The sequence below is a fragment of the Salvia splendens genome, chromosome 21 (genome assembly GCF_004379255.2).
Source record: "Salvia splendens isolate huo1 chromosome 21, SspV2, whole genome shotgun sequence".
Classification (NCBI taxonomy): domain Eukaryota; kingdom Viridiplantae; phylum Streptophyta; class Magnoliopsida; order Lamiales; family Lamiaceae; genus Salvia; species Salvia splendens.
In genome coordinates this window covers 20,939,184-20,957,455 of record NC_056052.1, presented here as the reverse complement: position 1 = coordinate 20,957,455, position 18,272 = coordinate 20,939,184, and the positions used below count along the sequence as shown (strand labels likewise).

The following is an 18,272-nucleotide window of genomic DNA, read 5'->3' as shown; positions in this document are numbered from 1 at the left end:
AAAGAAGAATCTCTGTTACTTCTGCAAATCCAACATGGTTGCCAAAGCATGAAGCTATTGTTGGATTTGGATTATGAAATTGTTTAGTATGTATTTTAGATTAGGTGACTTTTATGAATCGTAGTTCTAGCAATGGATGTGGCATGATCAATTAAAGTTGTGTTGGATATGAGTATTCATTAATGGTGCAGGGCTTCAATGGTAGTTTCACCATAGTGCTAGATATTGTTTCAGTTGGGAGCTATCTTAGTTTGTATCGTTGTGCTTTTGTTGACCAGTCACATTTATTGAATTAGGCCTACCCCAACCTTGCTCTGATGACTAGGATTAGATCAAAGGGTTTAAAGTCTTACTGCTCTTATTAAATGTGCTTGATTATTTAGAACTTAGTAGCAACTTAAAATAAACAAGCCTATATAGGAGTGCCTTAACCTTTCTTCTTGTTATTTTGGTTCACTGTAAACCTGAAAACTTTCCTGGATTGTTAATTGTTCACGCACGATGTTCTACCCAGAAGTGTGCCAGCAACTTATGCAACTCATTGTAGGAAAAGTTAACCTTGCCTTCACCGGAAGTGTAACACTGACGGGTGAATCATCGAGAAAATGATGATTATAAGGTCATCAAGTGTTAGGTCGATGGTTTATACTTCTGATTTGTGCTGTTCTCTTTAGGATTTTGTTCCTCTTCTCGTCTCTTGGCTGTATTTTTACTTGATGCTTTGAAAGGAAACCTCTGTATGAGTTTTAGCTTGATTTACCCTCACAAGATGATGATTCGGACTAGATGATCCGCTAATATCTTTTCAAGTGTTAAAATGGGTTCAAGTTTGCTTAAAAAGCCACTCTGGAACAAATTATGAATTACTGTTTGATGCTTGAGAAGATACTAAAGTTGGTCCGATTTACCAGGTTGGTTACATGGTGGGTATGATTATGGAAAAAGGAAATGGGTAACTAGGTGCTTCTTCTGGTAATTGTTCTGAAATTCTCATGAACTATTAAAGAGACATTGGCTTCTCTCAGATAACAAGCTAATATATGAAAATATGTTTTTCGTGGATCGTATGGTTTACTCTCAGGGCTGAAATTGTTGTTCTTTGTATGATCTTGCATACTACTTATAATGTGATTCTAACCCGGCTCGAGCGCCTACCGAGTTTTTATTGTTGATTTCTGGGCCAGCCCAAATCCATCAGGCTTTTCGCCATTCTGCACTGGGTTGGGCTGCAATCCCTCTGTCTAAAATTTATTGGCCCAACCAGGCGAGCCTGTTGTGCTGGGCCTGTTTTTGCCATCTCTACTTAAAGTTTGAAAGGCATTTGCCAGTAATTTTGAGTTGTTCTAACCATAAAAGATTGGTGTGTTGAATTTTTATATTTTGGATGACTTCAATGTTGTGATTTTGACACCTACTAAAAAAAGTAAAGAAATGTGTACCAATTTTTCATAATATTGTGCCGGTCAGGTTGGTGGCTGTTATTTTAAGCAAATAATGTTTGTTGAACTTTTATTTTTGAGTTTATCTTGTTGGATTTCAGTGGATTAGCCATATATTTAATTACTTTTATCATTCACTCCTTTTTAGGGGGTTGGTTATTCATTCTTTACTAACGCTATCAAATCGAATTTCCTAATGAGTCCGAGTAATTATGATTTTTAATAATGGAGAGCGCAACTATCAATTTGGTTAGAAGTATTTAGTGTTAATTACTACTCCATGATTTAAGTAAATGTAACCTGCTGATTTTTTCAGTAGATTATTTTTATATTCCAACAATCACATTTATATTAATTAAATGAAACCTGCTATTTGAAGTCATTGTGTTTATTATGTGAAGATATTTCATGATCAGGAAATGAAAACTATATTCAATTAAACGTATGAATTATGAATACATCAACATATGCACACTCATTATTGTCTTTACAGATAATCTCAAAAAATAATCTTTGCATTTTATGTTATTGATTCGGTTTAATTATAGATATAATAGTAAGATATCGGTTCAAAATCTACAAATTTCGGAGATTAAAATAAAAATCATCATTGGTTAACCGTGGCTCGGACTGAATTAACTAATATAGAAATCAAAACAAAATCTAAACAGAGCCATGTTTAGTCAATTAGTCTTTGGGGACCATCGTCCCTTCAATAATCTAAACGTTTTCTATTACTCCCTCCGTCCCTAAAAGTTTGTCTCATTTTTCTATTTTCGTCTGTCCCACAAAATTTGTCTTATTTCACTTTTTACCATTTTTGGTAGTTGACTCATATTCCACTAACTCATTTCTACTCACATTTTTTTATAAAACTAATATATAAAAGTAGGATCCACATTCCATTAACTTTTTCAATTCACTTTTCATTACATTTATTAAAACTCGTGTCGGGTCAAAGTGGGACAATATTTAAGGGACGGATGGAGTATTTTCTTATGCATATTTAAAATTCAATGTATGTTTCTATACTACCTGATCAATAGGTTTCAAATTGTCTTTAAGATTCATCTGGTCCAATGTTCCAAATCTCTTTAGTGCAGTTTTTACGTTTTTTTTCCTCCAATTTGCAAGCTTTGTTGTTCACACACATGCTTATCACCATGACTTTTCCTTTCCAATTATTATTCACATAATTATACTCTTATACGTACTCCATTAATTAGTTTATTTCTACTACATAGCACTACTACCTTATAATTCGTGTCAATACACTTTGCAGGTTTTGATTAAATGAAAAAAATAATATTTGCATTATTGGACGAATGCGTGTACTTTGATAATAGTCATATGGAGTAATATCAATAAATTTGATTTTAAATTATCCATCCAAAAAATCTATCTTACTACTATTTCGATAACTTTTCTTTTAATATTATATGATGGCTTTTATATAGTCCATAAATAATGCAATATAACTCGGTCTATCCATTATTAGTTTGTAGCAATTTTTTCCGATTCATCTCATCTATTATAAAAACCTCCTAATCTCTAAACTATATAAAGAAAATACTATAGAAAGTACGTATCTGTATTCGGTATTCCATCGACAACACATTCTAACAACTAATTCAACTAAATACATAACTCATTTTGGCAAAATGATTATGAACAAAGAGAGTATTATAATAATCACCTACAACGAGTATCATTTTTTCTTGGGATATTGGCGCCTAATATCATGAAATTTTCAAAAAGTTGGGTTTTTTCCACGAACTTTGAAATTGACAAATAATATCACGAACTTTATCCCGAGTTTGTTATTTCCCACCAATGAAAAAATTCCGGCAAATAATATCATGATACAAATTTTTTTCGTCATTTCTCGACAACAACTTCGAGAGTTTCAAGATTTTCAATATTTGAGAATAGTTTTTCTTGAAGCAAACCCTCCAAATTTGTTCTTCAATCTATTAATATAGCCGGAATTTATTCATTGGTGGGAAATAACAAACTCGGGATAAAGTTCGTGATATTATTTGCCAATTTCGAAGTTCGTGGAAAAACCCAACTTTTTAAAAGTTCCATGGTAATAGGTGTCAATATCCCTTTTTCTTTTATTATCTCTTTCAATATCTATATTCAGTTATACTTGTATAGAAATAGAATACATCAATGCTGTTGCTATCACTGATGAATTTTCCAACAGCATTTCTCGATTTTGCAAATTAGTTAGTTGGAAAACATTAGAAAGAAAGTGTTGTTGTAGGATGTTATTTATTAGACAAATTAATTAATTAGTTATAATTAAAAAAATATAAAAAAGCCAAAGAAAAAGACCGCACTATGCTCAAGTCCGCCACAAGGAATACATAATACTTAAAACAGTGACAACATATAAAAATGTCACTATATTTTGTTGAAAAAGAAACCAATATACATTCCAAATTACCATGAGATACATATTCCATGTATATTCTGTGATGAGAATTTCCTTTGACCTAACTAAGGCCTATTTGATTTATAAAATCACAAAGGGAATAAATATGTTAGAGTTGGCAAATATACTCGTATTTAAATGTTTTCAATGTATTCTAATAGGTACACACGATTCATTTCACAACTCTCTATTCCGTTACATTCGCCTCTCTCTCTCTCTCTCTGTGAGTGTAAGTTTTGAGACATGAAGATTTGCTCAGACCACCTGAAACTTCCTTGATTTGGCTAAGTTTTGAAAAATGGTGCTCTTCAATTTCCACCACCTTTTCCTCGTGCTCCTTCTTATTCCCTCCGCCACGTCGGACATCGCTTCCGACAGAGCCGCTCTAGTCGCCCTCCGCAGGGCCGTGGGCGGCCGCGTCCTCTTATGGAACCTCTCGAGCGCCTCCCCGTGCTCGTGGGCCGGCGTGCTCTGCTCGCCGGATATGTCCTCCGTCGTGGAGCTCCGCCTCCCCGGGATGGGCCTCTCCGGCCGCCTCCCTCCCAACACCATCTCCAACCTCACCCATCTCCAGACGCTCAGCCTCCGCTTCAACTCCCTCTCCGGCCCCCTCCCGCCGGACGTCTTCTCCTCCCTCACCTCCCTCCGCAACCTCTATATGCACAACAACTTCTTCACCGGCGGGATCCCCCGTTCTCTCTTCTACGTCAAATCACTCGTGCGCGTGAATTTGGGGCATAACTATTTCTCCGGCCAGATTTCGCCGGCGTTCAACAACTTGACCCGTTTGGGAACGCTGTTTCTGCAAAACAACCGTTTCTCGGGAGAAATTCCTGAATTGAACTTACCCGCCTTGATTCAATTCGATGTTTCCAATAACAATCTCACCGGCCGGATCCCTGCCGCGCTCGCTGGAAAACCTAAAGCCTCTTTCGTCGGGAACTCACTCTGTGGGGCCCCTCTCGATTCATGCGGCGATGAGAAAGGAAAGAAGAAGCTCTCTGACGGGGCGATTGCCGGCATCGTGATCGCCTCCGTAATCGGATTCTTTCTTATCTCATTCCTGATTTTCTGTTTGTGTAGAATGGCAGCTGGTAATGGAAAAGAGAAAGAAGTTGAAAACATGGAGGCAGCGGCGGCGGCGATGGGGAGAAAGGGGAGGGATAAGGGATTAGTGTTTTTTGAGAAGACAGGGTGGAATTTTGATTTGGAGGAATTGTTGAGAGCTTCTGCGGAGGTTTTGGGGAAGGGGACGTTCGGGACGTCGTACAAGGCGGTGCTGGAAACGGGGATTGCGGTGGTGGTGAAGCGGCTGAGAGACGTGAAGATGGGGGAGATGGAGTTGAGAGGGAAGATGGAAGAGATTGGGAGGATGGATCATCTGAATCTTGTCCCTCTTAGGGCTTATTACTTCGATCGGGACGAAAAGCTCGTGGTCTACGATTTCCTGCCCATGGGGAGCCTGTCTGCACTCCTGCATGGTCAGTTTATATTAGGATCGTCGACTGTACATTAGTTTAATAAATGAGTTTGAAACTTGTTTTTCTTTGCAGGAAACAAGGAGGGTGGGAGGAGGGCGCTGAATTGGGAGACTCGCGCCGCGATCGCGCTGGGCGCAGCGCGAGGGGTATCGTACATCCACTCGCAGGGGCCCACCGCGTCCCACGGCAACATCAAGTCGTCCAACATCATCCTCACGGAGTCGTACGAGGCCCGTGTCTCGGACACAGGCCTCTCGCAGCTTGGGGGGAGCGCGACCCCCAGCAACCGAGTGACGGGGTACAGGGCACCGGAGGTGACGGAGCCTCACAGAGTGTCGCAGAAGGCGGATGTGTACAGCTTCGGAGTGGTGGTGCTGGAGTTGGTGACGGGGAAGGAGGGGGTGGATCTGCCGAGGTGGGTGAGGTGTGTTGTGAAACAGGACTGGACCTCAAAAGTGTTGGATGAAGAGGTAGTGAGTGAGAATGTGGAAGGGGATATGGTTAAGATGCTGCAGATTGGGCTTCACTGCACCCTTCCTTACCCGGACAACCGCCCCTCTATGCCGGAGGTTGCCGCCCACATTCACCTCCTCTGCGCTCCCAATATCCTCTCACACACATAAATTCATCACTTGTCTATTTCTTACATTTTCTTTCTCTCCTTTTGCTGCTTCTTATTTACACATTTTCTCTTCATCTTTTGGGGACCGGACCACTCTGAATTAGGCCCTTTTTTATTTTACTTTTTTTTTTTTTATAAAAATGGAGTACTATTTTAGTCTGCAGAGGAGATTTCCTAGTATAATTTGATACTATAAGTTAGCAGCAGCTATTCTGGGATTATACAATCCAATCCAATCGATTCAAGATTTATTTTCAATAAATGACTGCTTTCTAAGTTTTGGAATCAATCGAAATGTATGTTTCTTTAAAGTTGTTGAGTTTGAGTAGCATTCTCAAATGGCCTCAACTAAAAGATTGGGAGTGCGATTTATTCAAAAGAAAGATCTAATATAATACTCCCTCCGTCCCGCACTACTCGCACGTTTAATTTTCGGCACGGAGATTAAGGAATGAGTGTATAGCAAAGTCAAATATTACGGCTGTAGGTGAAATTTTTTACTAAAAATGGAAATAGTGCAAATAACTTGGGACGCCCAGAAAGGAAATAAGTGCAACGACAATTTTGAATTGTAGTATGATGATATTCTAAATTTTATTTTTTGATGAACTTCTAAGTTATCAAATTCTGAAAAATGGTAATTTTCAATTATAATAAGATATTTTATAAACTTATGCATTCTTAGTAAAAAATAATTTCGTAATAATTTACTTCAATTTTGTTATATAAGCAATATTTTATTAATTTTCTATGTATCTTGGCAATCTAGTTGTAGTAGAGATAATTTGATACTAACACAAGTAAAAACAAAACAAAATAAAATGTTTTTCATATTGTACATGATAGTACTAGTGATTATTAGTTTAGATTTTACATTCCAAGTTTAACTTAGTTGGGACTTTGGAGTAACGTTTCGTTTGGCGTGGGACATGCTAAAAATAAAAATTGAGACTCGGAAATAAATATTGAATTGAAAAATACGCAGAATTGAATTGAAAAATACGCAGAAAATTTTTTATGACTACATTCAATTGGCTTAATTGAATAAATCCTCAATCCCCTTCTATGCAGATATTATCTGATTTTATCTTCCCATTCCAACATGATAGCTATTAATGCTAATCTTTATTTTTATTAATTGTTGATTTTTACGTGGGTTCACGTCTTTGAAAGTTTTAACAATATTTTGGCTGGATTCCGGTAGGAGCTAGCTGTTATAAGGGTTCTATTTGAAATAATTAGCATTTTATTAAATAAAAGTGTTTGCTTTATAAATATCTTAGTTGAAAAAAAAGAAGACAATGGAAATCAAGCGACACAGGGACTAAGCCTCTACTATTTATCTACATATCACATATGTAAAGTAGGGTGCATGACCCCTCCTTTTCACACCTTAGTATAAAACATAGGACTAATATACACCATTGGGTCTATTAATCTAATGGCTTTGATTAAATGGTAGACGGTACATTATGATATTAGTTTCGTACATAGCAGGACAATTTTGGTATAACATTATTGGACGGTTCGGTTTCTAATTAGCAGGTGCGTCATTTACGGGATTTCAACTCCTCGTCATTTCATTTCCCTCCCACCCTCTCTCCCCATTACTTCCACCCTCTCTCCTCCCTCAGTAGGAATCCTACTTAACCCTAGTCGCTGCCTCACTCGAAGCTTCTTCTACCTACCCTCATCTCGACGAACGACCTTTGTCATGGCGAATCGGTGTCCATCACGATGACAGAATCCCGGTGTATACCCACCAAATTCATTTTCGGCGACGGAAGCATTTCAATTAACATCTGATTTCGACTGTGGGATGAAAGGTAAGGCCGAAACTTTAAGTTTGCTTCAAATTCTGGTAGATTCAAATTTGAGAAACTGCTATTTGATTGTCTTGGTACATTACGTGGTGTCAAATTTGATTTCTAAGTTTGTTCGTGTGGATTAGGGTTTTTCGTTGGTTGAGTTTCTGGTTTTTGCCATAAAATTGAAGCTTTTGTCAATTGATTTTGCATTGTTCATTCGCCTGTGATTGCACATTAGGGAATCTAAAGTGGTTAAAGTGGTGAAACCCACTTTGATGTAGTGCTTAAAATCACTATAAACCATCTTTCTAAGTGTGATTTCAACTGTAACGTAATGTTGGTGAATGCTTGTCGCCAATTGAATTTTTTTTACATTCAGGTCGTGTACATTATTCGCACAAATTGATACATTTACTCGGTAATGTACGATTATGGTTATTTAATGTACGATTATCAAACAATCGTTGTGAATACTTCTTTGAATTTAATGTACGAGTATGATTGTTTAAGGTATATGTCACATTCATATTAATATAGATTATAATGAGTTTAATGTGTTGCGGAAGTTAAATCTATCCCCTAAAGGGTTTAGCAATCTATAGGGCTAGGGTATAGTACCGACTCATTAACAAAACATCGTTGTTCATTATTTTGATATAGACTGCTACATTATACAATCCCAGATGTACATTATTTACCTCTGAACTTGCATTATTATGTGGATATTTTTCAGAAGTACATTGATGGAAAACATTAGATTAATCATTGATATCTGCTATATTAATATGTATTAAGGTAGTTTGAGTTACAATGGTGAACATGTTCTGTACATTACATACATTTGATTATCTATATTATTATTTGATGTACTTTTGTTTGATGTTTCTTATAGTGTAATCTTTTCGTACTTTGGTTTGATATTGCCTGTAGTCTAATCTCCTCAATACAATATTTTGAATAGGTACAAAGCCCCCAAAAATTCTTGGTGATGAGGACTTTGAGGAGGAAATGCAACCTTTCCCATCCCATGTTACATTATACGTGCATAATTGTACATGACTTCAAAACATCATTCACTGCAACATGATGTAACTATATATGCACATACATTATTCAATAATTTAATTACATTAATGTCTGGGATTCATACATTCAAATACCATTTTCATACATTAACATCGACATTAAACTAATTCTTTTCTTCATTTAACTAAGTCTTTCGTACATTACAAAACCATATTCGTAGATCAAGTTCTGTATGATACCAAAATCAAAGGATAAAAACAGAAATTATAGGAAAGTGTTGGTAATATGCCTTAGCCAAATGGATTGTTAAACCCTAAGGGAAAAGAGTTATCTTCCTGCTCTTGGTGAAGTTTTCGTTAGTCAGTTGGTACTGCAACCTAGCCCGATGGATTGCTAAACTCAAAGTGTATGGATGCAACGTGCTACAAGACATTAAACTAAATCTTTTGTATATTAAACTAAGTCGTTCTTACATTATGAAGCCATATTCGTACATCATGATCTGTGTGAAACCAAAAACCCAAAGGATACAAACAAAAATTATATAAGATAATGTACGAAAATGGTATAATAATGTACGCCGTCACTTTTAAACATAGCCATCATAAGGACTTGATGTATTGGTTGATATAAAGATGCTGCAAAAATAATTAAGTTAATCAACTAATATATTCAAGATAAATGTACAAAATGCATGTCATAATGTATAATGTACAAAATGTGTGAAATAATGAATAATGTAAAAAATGCATAATATAATGTTTCCATGTTGTAGGTAAAAAAATACGTGTACATTAATATTTAGCATAAATTTTTTTATTACTACACAGAGAATGAAATCTTAATCATGCGTCATGTACTATTACAACATAATAATGTATCTCTTAATTTATAGAACTAGTACTGCATATTAATGTAAAACTTAACTAATAGTAATGCAGATGATTTAAAAAAAGAATACTCAAATATTAATGTACGAAATCCTGAATATAATGTCAGAAACAACTTCTACACAAATGAATACCGGAAGCAAGTGTTTAAAACTAAAAGTTTGAAACAGAAAATAAAAAATATCAACAACCAGCTTTAACTCAGGCATACACGTCATAAAAGGCAACAACGTAGTGAAGTGATTTGACCATCTGACCAACAACCGGAATAAACTCTTGAGAACATTCGGGTACAACCAACACTGTAAACAAAGCAAAAAATAACAGGTTAAATTCTCTACATTAATGTGTTGACTCGTGATACATTATACAAGCATAAGTGTACATAAGTGCATACCATCCTTCACTGTTACATGAATAAGCAATATCTCCACATCATGTTATGTTACATCATTCAATCAGTTCCTTACATTAATGTGTACGATTGATACATTAACAAACCATATTCATACATAAATATATGTATGAAACCAAAAACAGAAAAATACGAACATAAATTACAGGAAATTGTTAGTATATAATATGCCCTAACCCCCATGGATTGTGAAACCCAAAGGGTATGGATTCAACTAGACTCACACATTAAACTACTTCTTTCGTACATTAATCAAAGAACGCATATACATTAAAAAATAGATTCGTACATCAAATTCTATATGAAACCAAAATCAAAGAGTAAAAATATAAATTCTATGACAGTGAAGGTAATTGCCATTGCCAAATGAATTTATAAACCCTAGGGAAAAGGATTGATCTCCCTAGCCTTGGTGAAGTTTTCTTTAGTCAATCAATACTACAACCTAGCCCAAAGGGTTGCTAAACCCAAAGGGTATGGAATCAATTACACCAAAACATTAAACGGCTTATTTCGTGCATTATGCAGAGAGAGCTTGTACATTAAAAAATCATATGCGTGCATCATCGTTACAATCAAATGACGAACAATATTCACAAATCCATAAAACAAATGCAAGCAATACTAGAAATCTGAAGAGTATTCACAAATCATAAATACAAAATACAAAACTACCTTCTTCCATCGTCCACAACTGCAGATGAATTGGCAGGTTTAATAACGATTTCCTACACGAATTGACGACTACGATGAACAACTGTAGTTACTCGAATTGTTGGAAGCAGAAGGCGATGAAGAACTACAGTAATTCTCCTCTCCAGAATCGGCGCAAAGAAGAATATTAGTGGTGATGTGTGATAATTACGGAAAATAAATCTCCCAGAATAAAAATCTTACGTGAATCATGTGCTATGAATAATTGTTGATTTTGTGCTATACCATCCGTACCCTTTTCGATTTTTTATTTTTAAATTTAATTACAAGTGGCTCATATATCAACCATCAGATAACCACTAATCAATGGATAGAATTAGTTTTAATTTTTAACAATTTTTTACACTTTAATATGAATACATCCACGTGGTTTTAATTTTTAACAGTTTTTTACACATTAATCTGAATACATCCACGTAAAATTATATATAGGTATTCGAACTAGTGACAAAATAAAAAATTTAAATAAATCGATACTGAAATTTTAAAACATACTAATATTCATTAAATTATTCAATTTTATATACTATAATGTTTATACAAATTTTATGAGACCCAAAATGGTGGAGTAGTAACTGTTTTTTACTAATCATCATATCTTGAAGCAATCGAAAATAATCTCATTTTCACTTTTTAAAAACAATTTCTCACTGAATGTATAGAATTAAAATTTCATTCATCTATTCTTCTTCCATTCTACTTCGCCGATTTGTCTTATGAATTTAACAAAGAAAAGTCAAAAAACTCTCACCAATCTTCAATATTTAAATAATTCAACTTTATTACTACTACTACTACTACCTATATAATTAATCGGCCTTGATTGAAATATTACTATATAAGATTTCTTAAATTATATTCATTCCTATTACTATAATATATTCCACAGTTGCTAGTCAGCTAGTTTACAAATTTCTATATAATTCGAATACTAGCTAGCCTGCTACATAGCTTTAATCACAAATTGTAATTTGTTTCAAAAGTCCCAAATTGTTATTACGAAACATGGAAATCTGGATTGGATATTCATTATATATAAGTATACATAACCAAAATGGCAGCCCAATGATAAAAATTATTGGCCCAAAACTAATGGTCTTCTCTTTCTCGACTATTAAAAATATATCAATAATTATTGTAATAGGAAAAATGGTTGTCAGATATTTTTTAATATCCAGAAATAGAACACGAAAAGAGTGAAAAAATAATGAAAATATATGCTTTTCACTATTTGTACGAATTTCAAGTAAAAGACATTAAATAAATTCACCCAACCAAGCCTAACGTTGTCGTATTGTATAGGTGTCAACTGTATTGCCAATTGCCAAATCATATGGACCATATCGACTATCCTATGCAACTCAACCTCAAAATTTGGTAGAAATTAAAACACGTAACCGTTTGAATTGTGCCTTTCAATTAATTTGGCCACTATAGGGCGGGAGGATTTTTTTAAAGATTTTTTTCGAGACATATACCTATTTTATTTATTTGATTGTTTGGCAAATTTTTACTAATTGAGTAGCGTTTCACCTTCAAATACATCAATCAATTAACATGATTCAACATTTACTGGGGAAAACAAATAATAATTAAATGATGCATTTAAAAACAATTCACAAAAACTTTTAAACCTGTCCTACATGAATCGATCCAAATAGCTGCCTTGCAAAAAATTTAGAACTAAAATTATTTCCATTTGGAGTATAAATTCTACCGGAACATTATTAAATGGCTTATTAAACTCTATAATAAATATAGGACCGATACTGTGTGATGCGTGTCTAATAATAAATATAGGACCGATACTAGGTGATGCGTGTCTAATAGAATGAATTACAATTTACATCATCCTCATCCATGCTCTTGTCAAAGAGGATGGATGTGGCCTAGACACCCACTTTTATTAATTTTTTACTTTCTGCTCTTCCTCAAAAGCACAACACTCATATTCATACTCTTCCGCAAGGAAATGCTCAAGTGTCTCATCATTCCATTATTTAATTTAAATACTTCAATTACTAAAAATATTTCTACAATATAAAAATACATTAAAAATACTCGAACTACTATTACAAATTAAAAATATATAAAAATTGCATAATTAAATCTTAAAAATAAAAATTACATACTTAAAATCCTAAAAAATAAAAATTACATAATTAAAATCCTACAAATTAAAAATTACATAATTAAAGGCTAAAAAATACCTCGTGGAAGACTAGTTCTCTGGCCCTATCCCCAATGTTTGTCGGAGACCTCGTATCATTGCCCGATGTGCTTCAAGTTGCTCGGGTGACATGTGAGACGTCTCTGCCATATTGAGTTGAGCCAAAAGGGTCCACAACGAGTTGATGGGGGGTTGAAGAGGCATAAAGGGAGCGGGGGCGGCGCGGCGGCGGTTGGCCACCTCATCATCGCCGGCGTCGGATAGGGATACCGACCTCGACCGTTTGCTGAGGAGCTGGAGGAGGATGATACGCCTCCCTTATACTTCGGATGAATACGCACCTCCAGCCAAGCGTTGAGGTACTTGAATGGTGTGTAAACTTGGGATTTGGAAAGATTGAGAAATTGATGATAGAATTGAAATGAGAATTGTGTAGTGTGGTGGGAAATTTTTTGTATGGAAATGAGGGTATATATAGATGAAAATGTGAGTTTTGGGGAAAAAATTGAAAAATAAATTAAAAGTGGTGAGAAAACGGATATAATTTATTGGGAAGTGGATTTTTTTTTAAATTTAAAAATGATTTTTAATTAAAAATTGAATTAAAAAAATTAAAATGCCAACGACTATGCCGTTGGCCAATCCCGTCACGCCACGTCGCCCTGCTCAGCGGCACGGACGTGCTAGATGCATTGAGCAGCGCCGTGCCGTCGGCAAGAGCATAGCGGCGGACAGCACAATGCCGCGCCAGCGGCATAGATGCCGTTCGACGCATCGAGCAGCGATGCGGATGCTCTAACATCATTATATTTTATTATATTATCTTACTCATATATGGTTAAATAAGAAATGATATGCTACGTACCTTGTGCTAGCTCCTTATATGAGCATGCTAGCTCCTTATATGAGCACCATTATCGTTAGACACATGTTAACGTTGTTCGTTTCGATTTATTTATTTCGTTTAATTCTAATACATTAAAAAATGTTACTGAAATTTCTAATTTCATAAAATTCATAAAAATCAAAGTTCGATTTGCTCGTTTTATCTATAATTTCAAATAAATTAATAAAATAATAAATCAAGCTTTGATTTATTTAATTTTGTGAAATTAGAAATTTCAATAACATTTTTTAATGTATTAGAATTAAACTAAATAAATAAAGCGAAACGAACAACGTTAACATGTGTCAAACGAGAGTAATGCTCGCATAAGAAACTCATATAAGGTATGTAGCATATCATTAAGGAACAAATATCAATAGAGTGTACAAAAAATGTCAATTAATGATATTAATGTCAATTAACAAAAAGTTAGTTATAACTAACTTTTTAAAAATATCTCAAAACTTTAAATTGTTATAACTATCTCAATAAAAAAATTTTCACACAATATACATCAAATTAAAGATAATTTTATAGGGATTATAACAAGATATTACTTGCATATGTTCCGATGTCAAAATTTGAAAAAAAATCTAGAATTTTCGTATTTTTTATAAACAGTTTAATGTCAACGCAGTTAAGATAATATGTCAATATAAAGCATATACAATGTCAATGCTAAATTGTGTTGACATATTAAATGAATCGTATTGATATGTTTAATACAGTATATTGACATTTTTTTAATAAAAAACACTAATTTTGTGATTTTCTTATCTTTTTAAATTTAAATATTAATAAAACGAAACTACACATGATAATTTATAGACGACTAAGTCTCTACAATCTTATGATTTTAAATTAGTTGTAGTAAGCAATTAAAAATTTAGTTAGTAATTGATCACATCTCTCGTTCCGATCTAAATAGTAAAAAGGGTATAAAATTGAGGTAAAATTTAAATAACTAGAAGGAGTGCTGGTTTTGAATCATAGACACGCCTAATCAATCTGGACTATTTACAGAGTAAGTTGACCACTTACTATATATTCCAACTTTTCAAATATATTAAATCAATCCAGATTAGGATTCCACTTACACATTGAAAATACTGGCCAATATGAATTATTGACCATTTTAACAATTTAAACGTGTTTTTTTATAAAAGCCAACAGCTCTTTTAAAAATTTCAGTTGAATTGGATACACATCCTATCACATTATCCCTCACTTATATAGTTTTAGAATTATTGGGTACCTTATTGAAAATGTATGTACATTGCTATACCTTGCATTATCGTACATTCATGGAATAATTGCTTTTCTTTGAGTGAACTACATAAATACGATCTGAATTTTGTATGTTGCACATTAAAAAAAATATCATAATAAGTCCCTAAACTTTACCCTTATTTTTTGAGACTCTTTTCGGAAAGTAATATCCTCCTCCCATAAAGGAATTAATACTAATAATTGTGTGTTTTATTTTATTATCTCTTCTCAAATTATAGTTTTGAATTTTGATTTTTCGCAATATTGTATTAGTATAATTTGTGTGTTAAACCGAGCATGAGAAGTGCGCAAATCTGGAATTCATCACCTTGCCATAAAATATGCGTAATTGAACTTGGTTGCATACATCAAAGAATGTACACATAGCTTGTAGTACTGCTGCAATTGATCGATTTCTTTTTGAAGAGAGAGAGTTGTAGTGGAAACTTCAAATATAAATAAATGTGGCAAAGTTTCACGTGGTTCAGTTTATGTGGTGCTTCTTTATCTTTTTATCATATTCATTGGTTCATCTCAGCACGTGTTTTTTACTTTTATTAAAGATAACCATTCATTGCCTCTCTAGAGTCTAGACAAGCCCCCACACCCACCCTAATATGTCCATTATTAATATTTGTATTTCTTCTTTTCTATTCTGGCTTTTCATTTCTCTCTCACTTTCTTCTTCCTAATTTCTATATCATGGAGATAGATTTTCTGGGTTTGAATTCTCCCAAGTACAAATTGGAGCAGGGGAATCTCAAGAATCCAATCTCAGATACAGGTACTTTTCAAATTATTACTGGATTTTATGGAATTAAATTAACACAGTATTCTTGATTTTCCAGCTGGAGGTGTTGAGATATCTTTGTCTCTCAGTACAAGTTCTTCCCTCAATTTCTCCGATGTGTGTTTTCCCACTCTTTTCATTTTCATTTTTCTGTATTTTGTGATTTAGATTGGAGACTTATGCATTTGTTTTTGTAGTTACAGAAGAAGAAATGGGAATATTCAGCTTGTGATGAGATGCTATCTTCTTCCTACTCTCACGAGAATCCAAGCCTACTTGTGGTTGCGCCGCCTGCTTTCCGCCCTCCTGCCGCCGCCGGATTTCTCTACCACCTCAATGATGCCACCCCCAATTTAAGGTCCCTAATCTAATCCAATATCTTGGGAGATCTATATTCTATTATTTTTATGGGCAAATTAATAATAAATTTAGAGGCAACTCTCAAACTCGAGATCTATCTAACTACACATATATATACTCCCAATAAGGGGAGTGATCAATTGTTAACTCATCATTTAATTGCTAACTACGACTAATTTAAGATCATAGGATTTTAAAAAACTTGTGGTTTATAATTTGTCACGTGTAATTTTTATTTTTATTAATTAAATCGAAAAAAATAAAAAAAACTACCTAATTAGGGATTTGGATGAAAATGTCAATATAGTGTTTCAAAAATATAAACACAATGATGTGAGAATGCCAACAGAATGCTTTGAGAATGTTAACACATTGCTTATATTGACATTCTACATGTATTATATTGACATATTTTATATATCATGTTAACATTTGTTGTTGTACGAAAAAATTGAAAATTTTCAAATTTTTTTTCAAATTTTGACATCGCAACATATGCAAGTGAGATCTCGTTAGAATTCTTATGAATTTATCTTTAATTTGATATATATTGTGCGAAAAAATAATTTAAATCGAGAAAGTTATATACGTTTTAAAGTTATGAGATATTTTTCAAAACTTATGTACAACTAATTTGCTATAAATTGACCTTAATACTCTTATTGACGTTTTTGGTTGATCGTATTGACATTCCGAGACTAATGATCTAGGCCTTTAATTTGAATATTTAATGACTATTATTTAGTTGTAGTTAACAATTAAGTATTGAGTTAGCAATATAAAACTTCCCTTCCCAATAAATATGAAATAGTTAGTTTTCGGCATAAAATTTTATATTGTTTTGTGAGTTAATGAAGAAATATCAAACTAAGAAGAGATGGAATAATATAAATGACGTCGTTATCATTTTATTAAACGTTTTATTTTTAATAGCACAACAAAACATGGAAAACATTTTATTTTTAAGGAATATAGGGAATATTTGACAATAGTAGTGCAATAGCCTAAACTTTTTTCAATGATAATACTCATTTAGTACTATGATTATTTAAACATGTTATATTTTTAAGGTAAAGGTTATGAAGCTTATTTCCCAATCGAATTAAATAAGTAAAGGGAAGTGAAATTTAATCCCTTCATTTGACAACATTAACCTACTAAAAAATATCATAGGCCAGCCATGTTACTCACATGTCTATCATTATCGACATTAAAAGATTTATCCATATGTTTCCGTATATCCGTGTTAACTATGCAATTTTATAATAATAAAATGATGAATCACATGTTTGATATATAGGGTGGAAACTTATAGTTGGAAATATTACTTTTTGTAGGGACATATCTCTGTCGGCTGAAACTAATGTCTACATTGCATCCACCGGCATGTCTACAGTAGGTACGTGTTGTGATTTCGACGTGAGACAATTGGTCTTTTATTTACACATATTTCAGTATTGATTTGTAATGGTGATGGTGTAGGTCATACTCCAACGGTGGCGATGGCTCGACGAGCAACCTTGGCCAGATTCTTGGAGAAGCGGTTGCACAGGTAAAACTCGATTTCAGATCTACTTAGCCTATGCCAGATCTTGATTCTTATCACATCAATTTAACAGAATGAATCAAGCTAGAGCATCTCACTTGATGAGGAGTGCCACCACCATCAACAACAAGAAGAGCAACGACCTGAAAACAAGATGATGAATAATCCTCCTCCTCACTCTAGTTATATATATTCATTAATATTCATATCCAAGATTTGCTTATAGAATAGAGCAAGTAATACCAAGAATAAGCAGGCAGTCATTCATTCTTATATGTAGTAGATAGCCTCCACAACTTTGGTTTTAATGATGTACTTTATTATTTACATTCAGTATCATTATTCGTACACTTTTACTGCTTATAATCAAAATTAGTATCATTTGTACACACCAAGATTGCACTTTCAAATCATTC

At 33.9% G+C, this 18,272-nt stretch overlaps 2 protein-coding genes and 1 long non-coding RNA gene across 4 annotated transcripts; 2 read left to right on the top strand and 1 right to left on the bottom strand.

Annotated features, from left to right (window-relative positions):
• The first annotated feature begins 4,051 nt into the window (after positions 1–4,051).
• On the top strand, positions 4,052–6,258 carry LOC121783644 (probable inactive receptor kinase At1g48480). Its single transcript, XM_042181782.1, has 2 exons — positions 4,052–5,360; positions 5,433–6,258. Exons 1-2 carry the CDS (start codon positions 4,178–4,180, stop codon positions 5,981–5,983), a joined length of 1,734 nt encoding a protein of 577 aa, XP_042037716.1. The 5' UTR covers positions 4,052–4,177; the 3' UTR covers positions 5,984–6,258.
• Positions 6,259–9,318: 3,060 nt separating this feature from the next.
• On the bottom strand, positions 9,319–10,934 carry LOC121784702. The gene is made up of 3 exons (XR_006046763.1): positions 10,797–10,934; positions 9,918–10,008; positions 9,319–9,454 (listed from the first exon to the last, which is right to left on the bottom strand). It is a non-coding gene; the product is annotated as an uncharacterized LOC121784702 (long non-coding RNA).
• Positions 10,935–15,755: 4,821 nt separating this feature from the next.
• On the top strand, positions 15,756–18,206 carry LOC121783318. Of its 2 annotated transcripts, none has more exons than XM_042181356.1 (6): positions 15,756–15,944; positions 16,009–16,067; positions 16,154–16,308; positions 17,648–17,709; positions 17,793–17,862; positions 17,930–18,206. In XM_042181356.1, the coding sequence occupies exons 1-6, from the start codon at positions 15,863–15,865 to the stop codon at positions 18,012–18,014; spliced, it is 513 nt and encodes a 170-aa protein (XP_042037290.1). In that variant the 5' UTR covers positions 15,756–15,862; the 3' UTR covers positions 18,015–18,206. The 2 variants fall into 2 exon arrangements, with proteins under 2 accessions (XP_042037290.1, XP_042037289.1); XM_042181355.1 differs by having other exon boundaries at positions 15,760–15,944; positions 16,148–16,308.
• The last annotated feature ends 66 nt before the right edge of the window (positions 18,207–18,272 follow it).

Coding starts and splice junctions, on each gene's coding strand:
- LOC121783644 (XM_042181782.1), top strand. CDS start 4,178: ATGGTGCTCTTCAATTTCCACCACCTTTTCCTCGTGCTCCTTCTTATT. Junction 5,361..5,432: donor CCTGTCTGCACTCCTGCATG/GTCAGTTTATAT, acceptor TTTTCTTTGCAG/GAAACAAGGAGGGTGGGAGG.
- LOC121783318 (XM_042181355.1), top strand. CDS start 15,863: ATGGAGATAGATTTTCTGGGTTTGAATTCTCCCAAGTACAAATTGGAG. Junction 15,945..16,008: donor GAATCCAATCTCAGATACAG/GTACTTTTCAAA, acceptor TTGATTTTCCAG/CTGGAGGTGTTGAGATATCT. Junction 16,309..17,647: donor GATGCCACCCCCAATTTAAG/GTCCCTAATCTA, acceptor TACTTTTTGTAG/GGACATATCTCTGTCGGCTG.